This window comes from Phoenix dactylifera, chromosome 9 (genome assembly GCF_051530095.1).
Source record: "Phoenix dactylifera cultivar Ajwa chromosome 9, Ajwa_hap1_PhDact_Kaust_v1.1, whole genome shotgun sequence".
NCBI classification, from domain to species: domain Eukaryota; kingdom Viridiplantae; phylum Streptophyta; class Magnoliopsida; order Arecales; family Arecaceae; genus Phoenix; species Phoenix dactylifera.
Genome location: NC_143198.1, coordinates 9,720,063 through 9,740,876, shown reverse-complemented (window position 1 = coordinate 9,740,876; position 20,814 = coordinate 9,720,063). Strand labels below are relative to the sequence as shown.

The following is a 20,814-nucleotide window of genomic DNA, read 5'->3' as shown; positions in this document are numbered from 1 at the left end:
TGTAACTTGATAGAATTATATTATAAAAAGGTTAATATAAATAAGAATAAAATGCAAACCGCCCCCCCCCCCCCCCCCCTAAATGAAGTTTACGTTTATTACATCTATGCATACTAGTTTATAAAACCTAAACTTACACCCAATTAAATTAACGGCATTACTAAAACCATTTATCTCAAAATTGCCCCTAAGTAAATTAAAAAAAATTGCTAAGGTTAGGAGTAAGTTATACTTAAATTTAATTGTTTGAAAAATCTACACTTATCTCCTTAACATTTATTTTAATCCAACACTTTGATCTATAACTGAACAAAATGTTTGACAAATCATTAATTTTAATAGAACCTAAATGTCACATCAGAAAAAAATTTAAAAAATAATCAAACTAGGCTTAGCTGATATAACATCAACCCAAGAAAGAAAATAACTGTGAGATGCTACGGGTCTGAGCTTAATCTTAGATAAATTATGAGAAAACAACAATGTACCAAAAAAAACAATATACCAAAAAAAAAATTCTACAACTCTCTAAGAAAGTGGAGGTCTCTAAAATTTTTTTTTACAAAGAACTAGCATCAAGAGTTTATCGGCTTGAGCCAAACTGTCTATGGTCCAAGTCAGGCTATAAAACCGTAACAGATGCACCCTCCAAAAAAAAGAGTTCTTATACACGTACTGATTTGGACCCCTTAGATAATAAACTATGTAATCTATTATAGCTTAATATATAAATATAGAAATTCTCATTTGCAACGCTAATTTAAAAAATTATATTAATAAAGTTGGACAAGTAGAATTCAAAGCCAGTAAATAATACACTGATATCTTCGATCTCTATAATGCAGTGGGCTAAAAAACGAGAACTAAAACTGATGAAGAAGAACATATGCTGGTCGGAAACGGATGTTGGTTGGAAAGAAAGCTTGTTGTTGGTCCCTCGTAGTAGGTTGGCATGGCAGAAAAGTAAAAATGGAGCCTTATTTTCTTATAAAATTAATTTTGAGCAGAGAGATGGCTAGTGAGGCCCAAAGAGCTTATATAGTTAGGTAGGGGCCCACTTAATTGACTTCGGTATCCTATAGTGAGGCCCACTTACTCAATTGACTTCGGTATCTAGTAAGTTTTACCTACTATTGGATTTAAACCAATGACTCCCGCCGTATGAAAACAATACTCTAACCACTGAGTTAAGTAGGTTATTTATCACCAAAAAAAGAACCCATCACTTAGAGGATTATAAGTGGAATATTATTTCTAAGCAATACCAATCTGTTAACAGTAGATCAATCAGAGAGTTATCATGTGGGATTATTATGGAATATTCATAATATCCCACATGATAAGAAATTATCATGTGTTAATATATCTATGACAAGGGCTATAGCTCAGTTAGATAGAGCACCTCATTTACACGTGTTCCAATGCTTTTCAAAGGAGCCCATTATGCAATGCAATAAACATAATTAATCTTATTGACAAATCGATGTCTTACTCCATAGATTCGAGGGAAAAAGAAAACAATAGCCTGACAAATATTGAGTGCGGTCCGATTCATGTGCGAATTCAGGTGCCAAATCAAATAGAACCCGCCATTGATCTGATAGTTGATAAGGTAAATACCCAGTTTTTGAGGATGAGATTGGACCAAAATAAAGGTTGGATAAACAACCATTCCATTCGTATTTGAATATTCAATTCCATTTGTAACTTTATTTAAATTTATATAACATTTATAAATTTGGGCCCAATCTCGTCCTCAACCCTAATATCCGGATAGATTCGAACACATTTTTTTTTTGGCGATTTCAAAAAATTGTTATGTCATTTTTGCAAGGGATTGCAAAAATAAAGCTATCAAGAGTTTTTTTGGGGTTATATTTCACCATGACCAACAAAGACTAGTGTAGTGTTGGTTGATACAGCAGATATTATTCCCTAAATTGCATGACGTGCCACCACTCACCCAGCTGCATTACTATTGGTTACATCCATTATGTGCTCATCTCAAAACTGACTGCCTGTGGATAGCGAGACAAATGGGACAGATTCCAATGGATTTATATCGTTGGGTCCAAACAAAGGGTTAGGAAAAAGCACGTTTAAATCAGCCATCGGGATCATCAAGTTGGACAGGCATCATAGGTATAAATTGGCTAAAGGACTGTCATCGCAATTTCTCATGTAAAACTCTGTAGATTATGTTTCACGACATTATGCTAAACTACAAACCATTCATATAAAAGATTATTGAACCATTTAGGTGGTGATCACAAGCAAAAACTAGTGGGTTACTCCAATCTGACAAGATAAGATGGATGGGTGATGGATCGAAAGAGTTTGATCAAGTTTCAAACAATTGTATGATTTGCTCATTTTGGAAAAGAGTTGCCAAAAACTGAAGGTTTAACCCAAAGAAACGCCAATATTATATGCTCTGCATCTTAAAATATGACTTTATACAGTAAAATCAGTAAGATCGAACAAAATATGACTATGCTCTGCACCATCAATCTATGCAAAACTTAAAAATTATCTACCTAATCATTAAAATCAATTCAAATTCGATTAATCAATTTTTATCTTTCAAACCTTGATCAAATTATGGTTGTGAAATTATAAACATAAAATTTTTAAAAGACATGTATGAAGATATGCTAAACGGATCCAGAAGTCAAACGATAGCTAACTATTTAACTAAATATAAAATTTTTGAAAGTCGTGTCTAAAGATACGAACCGGACCCATACAGTGAGTCATATAAAATACACATGATTATGTATGGTTGTTTCTTTCACAAAAGGCGGTTGAGCAAGGAACCATGGACTACGAATACCATGGATATGACTGTATCCTAAAATAATTATCACTATTATGTATTGCTTATAAAATTGATCAAACAAGTGTCATATGCAAATAGAGTCCAAATAAAGAAGAGTCATATGCAATAGAAGTTAACTTGTTGGCATTCTCCCTAAATAAAAGAGTAGTCGACCTATCCAAATATTAATATCGTCACGCCCCCGACGCGAAATCGCAAGCCGAGGGAACGCGCCAACCGCTGTACACCCATAGAAAACTTTTCCCACGAGCATGCAAGGCATCTTAACCAACATCTCAATTATATAAATCCAAAATAATTCAGCTAAATAAATGCAATCTTATTCCATTGACTAACTCAAGTCATAAAGTCTCACAGTTCTAAATACGCAGCGGAACAATAATTTACCAACATTCAAAACTTAGTTCTTAAAATAACAAAACCTTGCAATGTCCAACAATCTTAATGAATGTCTAAGATAACAGTTCAACTTAAATAACCCTAATCTAAGATAGCTTGGGCCACAATCCTTCTAGTCGCTCTCCCATTTTGAAACCTCAGTAGAATAGTTCTCCAAATCTGTAAAATAACAAGAAATTGTATAATGAGTAAAACAGCCCAGTAAGTAATGAACACTCTAGCTAGATAAATCAGGCAATAATATGTAGAAAATAAATATATATGTAGTTCCAAGGTACAAGTCAAATATTTCTTAAATTTTTAAGATTCTTTTCACGGATTCGAGATTATTTCGCATATTCGATTCAAGTTGTCGATCCTAGACTATGACCATATATTTCCAGTGGCAGGGTCATCAAAACCGACTAATCTTCTTGCGGCGAGTCCTTCAGGACAGTCAATTGTCAACGTATCTATCCCCATTGGCAGGGTCCTCAACATAGCCAGGTCGAAGTTTAATTAGTTCTCTATTTCATATTTCAGTTATGAAAACATGCAGTGTCAAACCAAATATCATTCATATCTTAATTTCTTTCAATTTATCATATTCAACTTAACAGCCAGAAACTAAGACCACATGTTTTCTGTGGCAGGGTCATATCACCGACTAATCTTGCAATACCAATGTATTAGCCCCCATTGGCAGGGTCCTCAGCATAGCCCGACTGCGAGTCCGAATCTATTACGAGTTATTATTATCTTTTCTTGCATTATGTTCAAGGTTCTAAACCGAAAATATGATATCGAATCAATCAAACATAATCCAAAACGAAAGCAAATACGTTCAATCAAAATTATACAATATTCTAAAAATAGACATATAACACCATGCATCGAATTTGTAAATCAAGAATAACTCGACTCAAGAAAATATTATAACTTGCCAATAAATCTTGAAAAAGATTACATTACTTACTTTGAAAACGCGATCCACCACAAATCCAATTAATTCCGCAAATCCCTCGCAAAACTTAATATCCAAAAATCACATTCTTCTCTTAAAATTCATCACAATATATGTATACAAAAACTTAAATTTTAATATTCTCCCATGGTTGATCTTGCAGAAGTGCCTAGCACCCCGAGTTCGGGTTCATAACCGTAAACCATCCCCTCTCTTTATTTATTTATTATTCTTTTCTTTTTCCTTCTTTTTTTTTCTTTTTTTCTTTCTTTTTCTTTTCCCTTCCTCTTCCGACTCCTCTCTTCTCCTTTGGTGAAACAGGGGGCCCATGACTCCCCCTTCTTCTTCTTCACCCCTCTCGGTCGGACTCAAGGGCGACCGTGGGGGCCGGCCCCGACGGCGGCAGGAGATAGCGGAGCAAGCCCGACCACCCCCGGCGGCTGGCGGCGGCAAACACGCCGGCAGCTAGAGCACACAGGCCGAAGCAAAGCACCCCGTTTTGGACCCAAATCCGGCACTTGGCCGACTCCAAACCACAACACCTCATGGCCAAGCAGTGAGAGGAGGAAAGGAAGGCTAGGGACTCTTACCTCCGCTCCAACAAAGATCCGACGCCTCTCTTCCTCTCCGACGGCAAAGGAAGAAGAAGGCTACCCGTACCAAAGAAGACCGACCCAACGGCCCTCTCTCTCTCTCTCTCTCTCTCTTGGGCGGCAACATGAAGAAGAACCCCCCTTCCCTCTTCTTGGTTGTGGCGGCTCTCCCTGATACCACAAAGGAGAAGGAGAAGAAGCCCTAAAACAGGGGCTCCTTCTTCGAGATGGATCATTCCATCTCGTTGCACGTGGGGCTGAAACTTGGGACTAGGCCGGTCAAGTGGACCGGGCCCAGGTCCAAAGTCTCACATTCCCCCCTCCTAAAAAAAATTTCGTCCCCGAAATTAACTCACATAAGGCTTCAAATTTTGAAAGTTTGGAAACATCATATCATTCCCGAGCTTCTAAACAATCTCCATCTCGAAATGCAACCTCACAAGATTTTGGCAAAATCATGGCATCTCAAAACTTAATCCTTTCCATCTATGATTCATAGCAAGTTTTTTTGATCTCTTTCAAAATAAGACTAACCTTCCAGCCTTGGATTAAAATGCCATAATTCTTTTCTCCAAGAAATTAATTTCTCTTGATTAATTCCACATAGAAATTTAATCGGTTAAATATAAGTAGGAGAAAGCTTTAGTATCAAATGCTCCTCGTTTTTTTTCCATAATATAATGATTAATCTTTGTCTTAGGAAAGCCTCAAGCCCCTTTCAAATAGCCAGATTAACAATGTCAGAATTAGGAATAGGAGATCCATGTTAAAACATTTCAGGTCTAAGTCCAACCAAGTAACCATCAATCCGTTAACACTAAATTTAAGATGCCCAAGATTCTCCCAAAAATTGTCAATAATAGAAAAACCTACTGATGAAACTTACATAGCTACCTCCAGATTATTCATAGAACCAACAACATTCTTCTCTACTAGAAGACTAACTCAAGTCTTCCAATAATTCTACTTATCAATACAACTTCATCTTATCATAAGAATAAGGTCCAATACCTCCAAATTTAGTTCTTTTAGTAGATGATGTAAGTCAAACTTCTCTCTCTCATAAATAAAATCAACGTCTTAAGTTTGAATAAGAACATCAATTTTTTTTTTTTGGTCAAAATATCAACTGCTTTTGATTAATCGATCTATCACAAGATTAGATCATAAACAATTCTAATCCACTCCTTATAAAATATTCATCAAAATCAATGGATAACCTTGATTTCTTTCAATCAGATAGAGGGTTGATATTAATTGAAGAAGTTCAACCTTTAAATTCAAAAGAAAAGAGGTCTACACCAAAATATTCTAGACCGAAGGTCAAAATTTATAGCCCATTAATTCTATTCTCAAGATGCTAAGAATTTCTTTAGCATGATATAAAATTGGAGAACCTAAAATAGTGCAGCGATATCCAAGAATCAAAACATTTGCTTTTCGTTTATCAAAAAAATCTTACTACACAAGAAAATAGATCAATTCTTTTGTTTTTAAAACTTGCCGAATCAAAAAGATGAAAAGAGATCTTTTAAAAAGAAAATAATTCCACCGAGATGAATACTTTCTAATCTCCAATAAAATTATTTCTTCAAAACTGATAATTATTCCTTAATTCTTTCAAAAGCATAAGCTACAAATTTAAGAGAAAAGAGATTTATGCTAAAACATTCTAAATCCAAGATCAGCTAATGCAGAAACTATTAATCCTAGACTTGGGATGCCAAATTTCTCTCTCTCTTTTTTTCATAGCAAATAGAAGAACCTACTAATAATACGATAATATCCGTATCAGTCAAAATCAAAAACACTATCCTTTTCATTGACAACGAAATTCTCCTCAACAAGAAAACCCATCAGCAAATATTTCTCAATCACAGAGTTAATATCGTTGACCATCTTAAAATAATTTAAACAACCAATATTTTCATAATTTACTAAATCACTTCCTATCAAAATCCCAATTTGCATTGTAATTTGAAAAGATCTAAAATTTCAAATTCGAGGTAAAGCCAAAGAATAATTCTAGAATTTCATCCCAAATATATTTTCCATCTACATACATGATCCACGTATAGTTTTCAATCCTCGAAGAATATTTCAATGAATATCATCAAATATATATATATATAGCCCAATATATATAGCCCAAGCCTTAAACAACATTTCATATGTGAACCTTAACTTGTCACTGAATTAATTAACTTCAAGCTAAAAGTAACATCATAGTACCCGATATCAATCTGAACTTCCAAAATACCCACATTGCACGATAATATTCCATAACTAATACTCTTTCACTTAACTTAGTCAAAATCCAATTAATTATATTTTGGAATACAAATTACTCCACTAAGAAAACTCTCAAAATAGCCTATTCATACTTTGGCTATAAACACAGCTAGCATTCTGATTTCAGCATCACAAAATTCAGATAAGATAACACAAATTTACCACTAACAAAAGTAAACAAAAATATTTGTCTTCTTGCCCCATCTCTCAAACTTTTCGACGAATCCTAAGAATACTAAAAGCTAAGCTCTGATATAACTAATCATTATTCCCTAATAATCTTAAACCCAAGCTCTGATACCACTTAAGTTGTTACGCCTCCGGCCCAAAATCGCAAGGCGAGGGAACGTGCCAACCGCCGCACGCCCGTAGGAAACTCTCCCCACGAGCATGCAAGGCATCTTAACCAACATCTCAATTATATAAATCCAAAATAATTCAACTAAATAAATGCAATCTTATTCCATTGACTAACTCAAGTTATAAAGTCTCACAGTTCTAAAAACATAGCGGAATAATAATTTACCAACATGCAAAACTTAGTTCTTAAAATAACAAAACCTTGCAATGTCCAACAATCTTAATGAATGTCCAAGATAACAGTTCAACTTAAATAACCCTAATCTAAGATAGCTTGCGCCACAATCCTTCTAGTCGCTCTTTCAATTTGGAACCCCAATAGACTAGTTCTCGAAATCTGTAAAACAACAAAAAATTGTATAATGAGCTAAATAGCCCGGTAAATAATGAACACTCTAGCGAGATAAATCGGCAATAATATGTAGAAAATAAATATATATGCAGTTCCAAGGTAGAAGTCAAATATTTCTTAAATTTTTAAGAATCTTTTCACGATTTCGAGATTCTTTCGCATATTTAATTTATGTTGTTGATTCTAGACTATGACCACATGTTCCCTGTGGCAGAGTCATCAACACCGACTAATCTTCTTGCGGTGAATCCTTCAGGACAGTCAATTGTCAATGTATCTGCTCCCATTGGCGAGGTCCTCAACATAGCCAGGTCGAAGTTCAATTAGCTCTCTATTTCATATTTCAGTTATGAAAACATGCAATGTCAAACCAAATATTATTCATATCTTATTTTCTTTCAATTTATCATATTCAACTCAATAGCCGGAAACTATGACCACATGTTTCCGGTGCCAAGGTCATATCACCGACTAATGTTCTTGCAGTACTAATGTATTAGCCTCCATTGGCAAGGTCCTCAACATAGCCCAACTATGAGTCCGAATCTATTATGAGTTATTATTATCTTTTCTTGCATTATGTTCAAGGCTCTAAACCGAAAATATGATATCGAATCAATCAAACATAATCCAAAATGAAAGCAAATACGTTCAATCGAAATTATTCAATATTCTAAAAACAGACATATAACACCATGCATCGAATTTGTATATCAAGAATAACTCGACTCGAGAAAATATTTATAACTTGCCGATAAATCTAAAAAAAAGTTATATTACTTACTTTGTGAACGCAATCCACAACAAATCCAATTAATTTCACAAATCCCTCGCAGAACCTAATACCCAAAAATCACATTCTTCTTTTAAAATTCATCACAATATATGAATACAAAAGCTTAAATTTTAATATCCTCCTATGGCTGATCCTGCAGAAGTGCCTAGCACCTCGAGTTCGGGTTCATACCCATAAACCATCCCCTCCCTTTATTTATTTATTTAATTTTTCTTTTTCCTTTTTTTCTTTTTCTTTTCTTCTTTTCTTTTTCTTTTCCCTTCTTCTCCTGACTCCTCTCTTCTCGTTTGGTGAAATAGGGGGCCTGTGACCCCCCCCTTCTTCTTCCCTCTCGGTCGGATTCAGGGGCGACCGTGGTGGCCGGCCTCGATGGCAACAGGAGGCGGCAGAGCAAGCCTGACCACCTCCGACGGCTGGTGGCGGCGAACACGCCGGTGGCTAGAGCACACGGGCCAAAGCAGAGCACCCCGTTTTGGACCCAAATCTGGCGCTTGGCCGACTCCAAACCACAACACCTCATGGCCAAGCACTGAGAGAAGAGGAAAAGAAGGCTAGGGACTCTTACATCCGCTCTGACGAAGATCCGGCGCCTCTCTTCCTCTCCGGCGGCAAAGAAAGAAGAAGGCTACCCGTACCGAAGAAGACTGACCCAACGGCCCTCTCTCTCTCTCTTGGGCGGCAACACGAAGAAGAACCCCCCCTTCCCTCTTCTTGGGTGTGGCAGCTCTCCTTGATACTACAAAGGAGAAGGAGAAGAATCTCTAAAACAGGGGCTCCTTCTTCTTCGGGATGGATCCTTCCATCCCGCTGCCTCACGTGCGTTTTTGGGTGTGGCGGCTCTCCCTAATACCACAAAGGAGAAGGAGAAGAAGCCCTAAAATAGGGGCTCCTTCTTCTTCGGGATGGATCCTTCCATCCCGCTGCCTCACATGCACGTGAGGCCGAAACTTGGGACTGGGCCGGTCAAGTGGACCGAGCCCAGTTCCAGGGTCTCACAAATATAGTGCTCATACATATTGTCCAACTTTCTTAGGTCACTCATTGCCAACCATGCAACATACAATAATTAATATGCAGGTAAAGAAAAAGAACACATTACTGGCAAAGATTTGTTACGTAAAGTGGTCTGACATAATTTTCCATACAAATATCATGATAGGATCATGAGCCTCATATGCAAGCATAATTATAGAAATACACACCTACACACACAACTTACTCAAATGAATATTACAAAAAAATAAAAATAGTGGCAACGCACACAAAAACACATGCATATTATGTGCACAAGGTAAGCTGTATGAACACTCTAGGATTAATAAGTAAATCATCATATACAGTTAATAAATTTCGGTTTCTTATCTGCTATCTCATTGTCCTCAATATCATAAATTGTTGTACATAAAACATATAGACTAGGAATCTAATTTTAATGCTTAGGGCATATTTTCTAAGTGCCATCAACTGTTCTTGTGAAACCCAAAGCATCATGCATGTGGCTAAAAGAATACTATGCTGGACAGGTGTCAAGCACTGGAAGAAGGCCTACTATGCTCTTGGTAGCGTGAGCAGATAAATAGAGGGGCAGCAAGAAATATAATCCCACCATTTCATCATCAACATGCCGAAGAATACCAGTTTGGCTAACAGTAGGATTTAACTTCATTAACTTTGTTTTGTCCAATTAATCAAAAAATTAAAAAAAAAAAAAGGAGGAAAGAAAGAAAGAAAATTTGCCTAAAGACCATCGTCACGGGCATTAACTACAAAAAAACTGGGCATACCTATTAAAGGCTTTTATTTTCCATATAGGAGCCATAAATGGTAAGAGCCAGGACTATAATAACTGGACTAAGGCATTACTGAGACTTGAAGATGCTACTAGAATTTGTCATTCTCTTGCTGAAGTGCACTACAAAGTGTGCAGGCAGGAAAAAGTGACAAACTTTTTGAAGCAATAGGACAAATAAAAAGAAAAAAATAATTTGATCATTGTTCTAGACCAAGAAGTGAGTTTGTCTCAAACCAACTCATTTAGTAACTTCTTGTGCACGATCCAGAAAAAGCAAGTTACTGGCCTTAGCTGATGTCTCGCTCTGAGTTACAGAAGATCTATTTGTGATCACCTATTCTCTTACCATTTGAATGTCTAAAATAATCTTCATAAGCAACTATTGCGAGACTTGACAAGCACAGGGTTTGAAGTGATTGATGCTCTTCATGGTTATGAATACACACTTGACACCAATTCCTAAAGTATTGCCTGTGCTAATAGCGTAATACACAGTATCAGTGGATTAATGGCACGAGTTAAACATGTCTTGACTCATCCTCATTAAAATTAAGTATTAGTTACGTATTTAGTTATGAGATTACAATCTGCTCTGACACATTCTACGACATTCATACATAATAATATCGTATTTAAGAAAGAATGATCTAGAGAATCTTATATAATATTGTTGAATCTCAAATCATAAAACAAATTAAGTTTCAGATTGCAGTTCTCAAGATTTAAAATAACCACCTGATAGAGTTGAAGTTAATTATACAAGTAAACATCTCAACCATACTGGCACTCTGTATGATTTAAATCATGATTAACACAACAGATGACTGGATCAAAATAAAGATATCGGAGAATTATAATCGTTATTCACATATAGTATATAGTAAAATTGAGAACATAAGTATGTTTTATATTGAAGTACGCCGCAAAGGCCATTCAAGACAAAGATAACATTTTTCAAAATGGAAGGTCGTGAATGGAATCCAAATCAAAAGGAGAATTAACCCGTCGTTGAGGGCTACAACATCTTCTCATTGCCTGAGCATTTTACCATATAGGACAGAAGATCAAAATCAAAAAAAAGGGGGAACAAATTTCTCATTAATCAACATTCGATACAATTGTGACAGTTGTGTTATTAATTTCAGCAATTAGGTAAAACCTAATCAATCAAGATGTGTTAAAAATCATATGATTGCAACATATTTAAATCCATTAATGAATCTAGTATCCTCTATAAAATTATGATGAGGAATTGACGATAATGATCAAGTTTTTCTAGGCAAACAAAAGAAAGCTAGAGTCTTTGACAGATCCTTTATTTACATAAGTATACCATGAACAATATCATTTGTGAAAGGCAAATAAAAGTCAACTTCTCAGTTACTTCTTCCAGTTAGAACCATTGCTATAGTCAAAAGCAAAGGAAAAAGTACCTGCACAAGCCCTTGCATTCAAGCAAAATATAAGAAATGTTATTTGTAGTGTTGGTTACTGTACCACATGCAACATCAACTTCCATGGTTTTTCCATTGCGACACACCTAGAAAAAAAGAAAAATCCAAATAAACTTTCAATAAGCATCACCAGTAGCACAAGTGACAATGTAAGAGGTAAAATATGTCTAAAGCACTACCATATGGACATTTGTAGATTCATAATGTCCTTATATATGGGTATGACGAGGCATCTCTTGCCCAGGAGCCTAGTCAATAATTTAGTTCTTATTCAAAAAACTGATTTCCTAGGATGCACTGGCCTTAACAACAAAGCTATTTCAATGACAAGAAAGCTCGTAATCAGACAACCATCAACACCAAGTGCAAAAGAAAGTAGTTCCAGGTCCTCCAGGAAAAGAATCACTTCCATAAATGCCACAATAACCAAAAAGCCAACCACCAATGTTATAATTATTTTAAGATGTCTTGACGGCATCCAACTATTATGCCTTTAGAAGATTCTAAAAGTCTATCACAGAGCCGACATACAAAACATTTCTCACGTAAAATCATATAACACAGAGTGGGTACAGCTTTTTCAAGAAAACATTAAATTCGAACAGCAGAAATATAAGGTCAATGACTCCAACAAAGACATTGATAATACCAAATACACAAGCCTTAATTTCAACTACACAAACAAAGTAGAGTTAGGGAAGAAAAAGCAGCTCCAAACTCCAAAGTATGAACAAACAGTAGTCCATGAGGAAAAAAACGACAATAAGTTTTTAGCAGGCCATTGTTTTCCATTTTAACAAAGAGCACAAATGGGCCAAATAAACAAACCTTAACTTTAACTCCACACTAGCATGCATAAACAGAATTGCAAATATAAAACATGAGGTAGCATCTACAATGGGAAAAGGCATTGAAGACATCTTGCAACTTAAAAACGCTATGGCCACTTAAGAGGAGCTCCTGCACTTTCTATTGCCCTTGACATCTGGATCCCAAATTAGGAAGCCCCAAGTCAAAATACTTATATCAAACTCCAAGAATGGGTAAATGAGAAGCAACAAGCAATTTCAAAAAGCAACAACCAATTAAATTGGCTGTACAGTGATTTTTATAACAAAAAAAAAAAATTGCATGGCATTCCAGCGGAAATTGATAGAAAAATAGTACAGCACACAAAATTGAAATAAAAAGGCTAAAAGCTCATCACTTGCTTTTTTTAATTGATTTCCAAAAGATATGGGTCATTTCATCCCCTGCACCCCAAAGCTAGCAACAAAGAATGATTTTAGGCTAAAATATTTTTACAAGAGTCTGTAAACAAGTTAAAACACCATCATGGATACAACACTGACATTTTTGTGCAATTTGTCCATAAAGATAAGCTGTGAATGAACGACAACTTCCTATCACAATGAAACAATAATTTTAAGTAAATAACACAGCATCTTAAATCATGAATATGTACTACCTGGAACCTCCCATCCAATGCAACATTTCAAAGCAATTTGCCAATGAAGATGAACTATGAATGAACAGCAATGTCTTATCATGATGTTATAATGAACTGAAGTAAATAGCACTGCATGTGAAATAATTTGGCAATGAATGTTTCAGAAACAAAGCATATGAATCTGAAACAAAAACTAGTGGTGTATGAGAGCCCAGTCATATACAAACATGAGTAAATTAAGACTGTAAAAGAAATAAAATAACAATAAAATAGAACAGTCTTGCTAGTATAAAATGTTCGGGCACCAAAGAAAGGGAATTGCAATATTTTCCAATACCTAGATCAAGTTGTTGAAACTTTATACAGATAACTGGCTCTCTAACTTCTGTACATGTAGAAAAACATGTGTTAAGAAAAACAGGAAGAAAAGTAATTACTCAAAAAATTTGGTTATCCAGGCACCCATACACTTAAAATGCAGTCAAGGCGGAGATCCATCTTTACATAGATCAAATAAGGCATAAGTCAAGGATGCTGCAGAAACAAGACTTTAGCTGGAACCAACATTTTGCATTTGATTTCTATTTCATATTTGTAATGGAAAAACAAATACTGTGTTTAATATGATGATAATAAAACTATGAGACCATAGGGAACAGTTAAGAGAATATAGGTCAACAATCAGCAACACTATTCTAGAGAACACAAAGTGAGGATGTGAATGCAATAGTCCAACCTATTCTACTAATCCCCCCTAGAATTACCGAAGAACCTAACAAGATCAATATATAACTAACCATCCTTCCAAGATGATACAGCTGGTATCCAACAATGGCTACTCATCAATACTTAACCAAGAACCTAACAAGAATGATATTTATGCAGCATCCTACTAAGATCGGTTAATAGGTATCCATCAATTCAAAAGGAAGAGAAGAGTAATTAACTGGTGTAACTTGTCCACAAAGATAAACTGTGAATGAATGACAACTTCCTATCACCATGATTCGATGATTTGCAGCGAATAACACTACATCTTGAAATCAGTTGACAAAATAAATGTTTCCAAGACAAAATAGGTGAATCTGAAAAGATCTCCTGTGGAATAAGAGAGCCAAGTCATATCCGAAAGTGAGTAAACTAAGAAGTTTGAAAGAAAAAAAAAGAAAACTGTAATTAAATAGCTCAGTCCGGTAAGTGATAAAATATTGCAGAACCAAGACTTCAGCTGGAACCAACGTTTGCATTTGATTTCTATTTCATATGTGTAATGGAAAAACAAATATTGTGTTTAATATGATGATAATAGAACTATGAGACCATAGGGAACAGTCAAGAGAATATAGGTCAACAATCAGCAACACTAAGCTAGAGAAAATAAAGTGAAGATAGGAATGCAATAGCACACATACAGCAGACAAGCCAGGTTTATTCCTCTAAACCTAGTCCCTGGAGGAAATTAATTGAAAATCTCCAGTAACAGATACCATAAAGAAGTTGATTTTAGTAAAAGTGTTTACAAAAAAATGAAATTGCAAAAGGATCAGACGATTTAAGACTACTAATACCATAAACGAACTGATACAAAGCAAAATCTTTAGTAAAAGATACTAACATCAGCAATAAAAACAGGTCAACTATCAAATCAATACAGCAGAAGTTCAAACCAGAATACACCTCAAGAGAGTGCTGGTATTCCATTTCTCCAGTGTTATCAGCCAACAGAGCTTTGTATTCCTCTTCCAAGGCATCCTCATCCATTTCCATCAAAGGAAACTGCATGAACTAGCACGTCATATGATAACATTCATGAAGCAGAACAGACTTCTGTGGACCGACCTTGGAAGAAATGATAGCCAATCATCTATTAATTTGGTTTGATGGACTCCCTGGAACACTCTTAATTTGGTGCTTTACTTGCTCAACAAGCTGCTTTGACTATTAAGAAAGAAAATCATTTGCATTTTCTTATTGTAGCATGCTCGACTTATAGAACATTAGACCCCATCCATAATTGTAAATTGATTCCACCAATTGTAATCAAAGAATGCCTTGCTGCTTGATATATTAATTTCAGATTTTTTTTGCTTCTACTTCTTCAAACTTATTTTTTGCAGACTGCAACTGAGTCATCAGGTCCTTGGATCTCCCACTCATCTCATGTCCCTGCTGTTAAAGAAATTAATAACACATGGTAATTTAGAAACATAATACCAGCATCTCATGCCATATTCTCCAAACTTGCTTTTTTGCAAAGCATAATGCTTCTGTTTCCTGCATATAAACAGTTAAAAACAGAAATAGCAACAGATTGCCCAACCAAATCAAGAGAGGACTTTCCGAAGAATATTACAAACATTTTCATAAGCAGCTGTTTCTTCGGTATTAACTATCAAGCATATAAACTCTGCTAGAATAATACGTAGTTTTATTCTTCCTCAAAGGAGAAATAAGAATATCCAGCTACACTATTCCACCACATTCTGCTAACGACAAATTACATGTAAACCAACAAGAAAATAATATGCATCAGAAGAATCATACCATCAATATAGCTACCCATTGGCTTAGAGGAACATTCCTCGATCTACATTAGCAACATCATCAAATTAGTGGATAGAACCTGTAATATTCTTATCTAATTAATAGAATAATGATTGTACTGTGAAAGAAGAAATTAAACTTTATTGTACAATCAATGCTTTTCACTGGAGAAAAATGAACTCATAGAAAAGAATAGCTGAGCTTAGTCCAACTTGGTGCAACAAGAACCGCAACTGAGGACTCCAACTATCATGATCTTCCTGAAAGTAGACCTTAACAAAGAAAGCAATTTGGTACTGCTCCTATTTTCATGTTAAGCCTGCACAGCTTAACTGGTCATTATACATGGAGAGCTCATAATTCATTATTGCATAGTAGTGTATAGAAGGTCATGGTGAATGTTAGTGAAAGCATACTGGCCAAGCATCTTGTATCATTTTCTGCTTATGTGAGTCAAACCAATCCTACACACAAAAGACAAAGGAGGAAAAAACATGGAAAATCTTTGTTGTACATACTTGCAAGTTAGAAGCACAAGGCATGCCAAGGGATGATATGATAGTTCAAAAGAATTTTGGAATATTTCATTCGAGCCTAGCTGCTGTTCCTTTAGTTTAACATTCAACTCCTCGGTGATCTTTGAGTAGTAAGATCTATTGAAGACAAAGTACACAAAATTCAATGATCTATATGACGAAAATGTGATTGAACTCTCACTCTGATGCATACCACTTTCTTTTATTTTTATTGAAAGGATGACCATTTCTTGTTGAAGAAGCTCCGGTGTCTGCAATCAAGCAAGAATGCAACTACAAAAATATCAGAATGATTACCGATTGCACACAGAACATGATATTTCACAACATTAGCACACATACAGAAGGTAAGCCAGGTTTATTCCTCTAAACCTAGTCCCCGGAGGAAATTAATTGAAAACCTCCAATAACAGATACGATAAAGAAGTTGATTGTTCACAAAACAATGAAATTGCAAAAATATCAGGCGATTTAAGACTACTAATACCATAGACGAACTGATACAAAGCAAAATCTTTAGTAAAAGATACTAGCATCAGCAATAAAAACAGGTAAACTATCAAATCAATACAGCAGAAGTTCAAACCAGAATACACCTCTAGAGAGTTCCGGTATTCCATTTCTCCAGTGTTATCAGCCAACAGAGCTTTGTATTCCTCTTGCAGGGCATCCTCATCCATTTCCATCAAAGGAGACTGGATGAACCAGCACATCATATGATAACATACATGAAGCAGAACAGATTTCTGTGGACTGACTTGGAAGGAATGATAGCCAATCATCTATTAATTTGGTTTGATGGACCCCCTGGAACACTCTCAATTTGGTGCTTTACTTGCTCAACAAGCTGCTTTGACTGTTAAGAAAGAAAATCATTTCCATTTTCTTATTGTAGGATGCTCGACTTACAGAACATTAGTCCCCATCCATAATTGTAAATTGATTCCATCAATTGTAATCAAAGAAATGCCTTGCTGATTGATATATTAATTTCAGATTTTTTTCGCTTCTACTTCTTCAAACTTATTTTTTGCAGACTGCAACTGAGTCATCAGGTCCTTGGATCTCCCACTCATCTCATGTCCCTGCGCATTAAACAAATTAATAGCCACATGGTAATTTAGAAACATAATACCAGCATCTCATGCCATATTCTCCAAACTTACTTTTTTGGAAAGCATAATGCTTCTGTTTCCTGCATATAAACACTTAAAAACATAAATAGCAGCAGATTGCCCAACCAAATCAAGAGAAGACTTTCTGAAGAATGTTACAAACATTTTCATATGCAGCTGTTTCTTCGATATTAACTATCAAGCATATAAATTCTTATAGAAGATTACATAGTTTTATTCTTCCTCAAAGGAGAAATAAGAATATCCAGCTACACTATTCCACCATATTCTGCTAACAACAAATTACATGTACACCAACAAGAAAATAATAAGCATCAGAAGAATCATACCATCAATATAGCTACCCACTGGCTTAGAGGAACATTCCTCGATCTACATTAGTAACATCATCAAATTAGTGGGTAGAACCTGTAATATTCTTATCTAATGAGTAGAATAATGATTGTACTGTGAAAGAAGAGATTAAACTTTATTGTACAATCAATGCTTTTCACTGGAGAAAAATGAACTCATAGAAAAGAATAGCTGAGCTTAGTCCAACTTGGTGCAACAAGAACAGCAACTGAGGACCCCAACTATCATGATCTTCCTGAAAGTAGACCTTAACAAAGAAAGCAATTTGGTACTGCTCCTATTTTCATGTTAAGCCGGTACAGCTTAAGCGGTCATTATAAATAGAGGACTTATAATTCATTATTGCATAGTAGTGTATAGAAGGTCATGTGACGGGTTCGAATGCGACAACCTTTGCCATGGAAGCTTGTGAACTATAGGCACATCGAGAAGCTGTATAGGGTCATCCACTAAAGATCCCATACCCTCTTGTTAGACTTCAAGGATATGATCCTTGAGAATCTACCAGATAGACTCACTCCCATGCAAACATGCAGCACGCTATTGATCTTGTATTGGGAGCTTCATCATCCATGCTATATTAATTGTAGAATGCTAATTAAATTATTATATGATAATTAAATTTTATGCTATATTAATTTGTATTCTTGAACCTATTTCAGTATATTTTATGCTAATTAAATTATTATATGATTACAATTTCAAATGCAAGGAACCTTTCAAATGCTAAACTCAATATACAGGCTTTACATTTAATCATAGGTATGGTAAATTAAGATCGTGATATGAACCTTCTCACACTCAGATGAGGCACTTTGCCATCCCTCAATAACTCATGTCATTTACAAGCATCCAGTATGGATCAGGCACAAATAAAATCTCTTTGGGAAAAGCTCATATTAGAAAGGAATGGTATTTAGCACTTAATAAGCAAAACATGAATGGTTACAAGGCATTTCATTGACACTACTAATTACAATAAAAAAATAAGAAAAGGACTTCACTTCTAGTGCTTTGCTGGAAAGAACATTGACTAGGGGATCAACAGAGAACTAACACCAAACTTATGCCTCAGAAACTAGGAGTGACCTCTGTTCGATCCTAATAATTTCAATTTCAGACATCAACTTAAATTTTCCGAATCTTTTCTGCCTTCACGACAGGATTTTCTTTGGCTATATACTGTCGACCAGCACTCTTGTAGTCAAACGAACATTCATGGGTCTCAGAGTACCGGTGAGCTGAGCAAAATGTGCCTCCACACCGGCATTTAAACCCAGTCAACCCAATCTTTTTCCGGCATAGCAAGCAGCGATTTGCTGGTTGCTTGTTGCAAGCATCCTCTGATTGGTCTTTGCAAACATTCATGAGATTGCCTCCATCCAACTTATCAGACTTTTCAATACTAGGTTCCAATTGCACAGAAGAAGATGCAGTAGGAGCTGCCTTCTCAACTCCTATAACAGGCATAGCAGCAACAGACTGTTGCATCATGATGAAGTCTCTGTAGCACTTGGAGCACAAATTATTGGTCATTGCACTCCCAAAAAAGCCACAGTTATTGGCACACAGAATCGGACCTTCCGGTGCGCAGCATTCAGTCTCCTCGGTCTCTTTGTTCCAGCTATCTTGTGCCATGCTTCACAGTTTATAACAACCTAACAGTCCAAGAATGTATCTCAATTTAGATATGAATCAACCTTGAAGGAAAAAAAAAAAAGAAAGAAGAGGTAGTCCTTGAAGTAATTTTCTCTTTGCTTCAATGAATTCTCAAAAACTATAACCAAAATTCAAATATATCCAGCATTGAGAATTATAAGTGCAATATCAACTGTCTGTCTCTTTCGATATTTTAAATACTTATATCACCATGTAAAAATTTACAATGTAATGAAAGACTGATAACTTAGGAGCAACTTGACACCAATTAGGGAACAGAAAAGAATTAAGACAACAAATCGACATCCCTAAACCCTTTACTGATACCAAAGTTTCAGAAACTGGGCATCGATCCCATACATAGCAAGAAAGACTTAATTACTTGATCACGGAACCGGAAATACTACCTGGTTTTTCTAATAAATAGGATCAATCAGATGGAAAGGAAAAAAAAAAAGAAAACAAGAAAAAACCAATCTTTAGGATAAAAAAAAAAAAAAAAAAAACTTCTTCATCTAGAATCAAAAGAACCCCTTATCTAACTCATGACAGCATCGACGGGTGCAGAAGAAAGACAAAAGAAATCACAGAGTCCCAAACCAAAGAGAGACTGGATTTTGTCGAATTAGAAGCCAAAATCCATGGATTTCTGATCATCAAATGATACCAACACAGTATTTACAAATTAACTATTTAAAAAGAATCAATCTATTAAAGCAGAATTCAAAAAGAATCAAGAGAAACGCAGAGATAGAAAAACGCCAACCTCGTTTTTTATCTAATCCGGAATAAAAGCATCGGAAGCAAAACGATTGATCGAACGGGAGAGAGATAGGACTGACCTTGCTCGGAATCGAATCTATTATTCGGGGCGACGGCGGAGGAGAGACGAGACGAAAGAATTCTTGTTTCAAGTCTGGGTTTTGAGGTTGGGAGGCTGTTGTTAGGGTTTTGAATAAATAGATAGAAACTTACCAAAAATAAGTACGTAGATGCGAAGTAGGATTGAAACGACAACTCATCGCTCGCGTCTGCCCGACCTGCCCGGAACCTCCCGATCAGCCGTCCGGGGTCTAGCCGCTTTTTTTTTCGTTGCCGAGAAGGAATTTTTTTTATTTTTTTTAATAATTTTTGTAGGAGGAAGGGAATTTCTATATTGGGCTTGGATTTGAGATTCTGACAACAACTTTAGTCAATAGAATTAAGTAGGGGTGACGAGGAAATAAGGTCAATTTGAGATAAAGTTCACCTTAGGTTCAAACATCACATGTCATGCCAATGTTGTTATTCGATTTTTCTAAGTACTAATGATCTA

At 35.6% G+C, this 20,814-nt stretch overlaps 2 protein-coding genes across 2 annotated transcripts; both read right to left on the bottom strand.

Moving 5' to 3' along the window:
- Positions 1-3,137: 3,137 nt before the first annotated feature.
- On the bottom strand, positions 3,138-18,945 carry LOC120105215 (uncharacterized). Its single transcript, XM_089925315.1, has 8 exons — positions 18,898-18,945; positions 17,816-17,858; positions 17,517-17,545; positions 16,947-17,435; positions 16,333-16,601; positions 14,948-15,544; positions 11,800-13,655; positions 3,138-3,397 (listed from the first exon to the last, which is right to left on the bottom strand). The coding sequence occupies exons 4-6, from the start codon at positions 17,130-17,132 to the stop codon at positions 15,424-15,426; spliced, it is 576 nt and encodes a 191-aa protein (XP_089781441.1). The 5' UTR covers positions 17,133-17,435; positions 17,517-17,545; positions 17,816-17,858; positions 18,898-18,945; the 3' UTR covers positions 3,138-3,397; positions 11,800-13,655; positions 14,948-15,423.
- Positions 18,712-20,463, bottom strand: LOC120112476 (zinc finger A20 and AN1 domain-containing stress-associated protein 9-like). Its single transcript, XM_039132001.3, has 2 exons — positions 20,342-20,463; positions 18,712-19,498 (listed from the first exon to the last, which is right to left on the bottom strand). Exon 2 carries the CDS (start codon positions 19,476-19,478, stop codon positions 18,969-18,971), a length of 510 nt encoding a protein of 169 aa, XP_038987929.3. The 5' UTR covers positions 19,479-19,498; positions 20,342-20,463; the 3' UTR covers positions 18,712-18,968.
- Between the last annotated feature and the right edge of the window lie 351 nt (positions 20,464-20,814).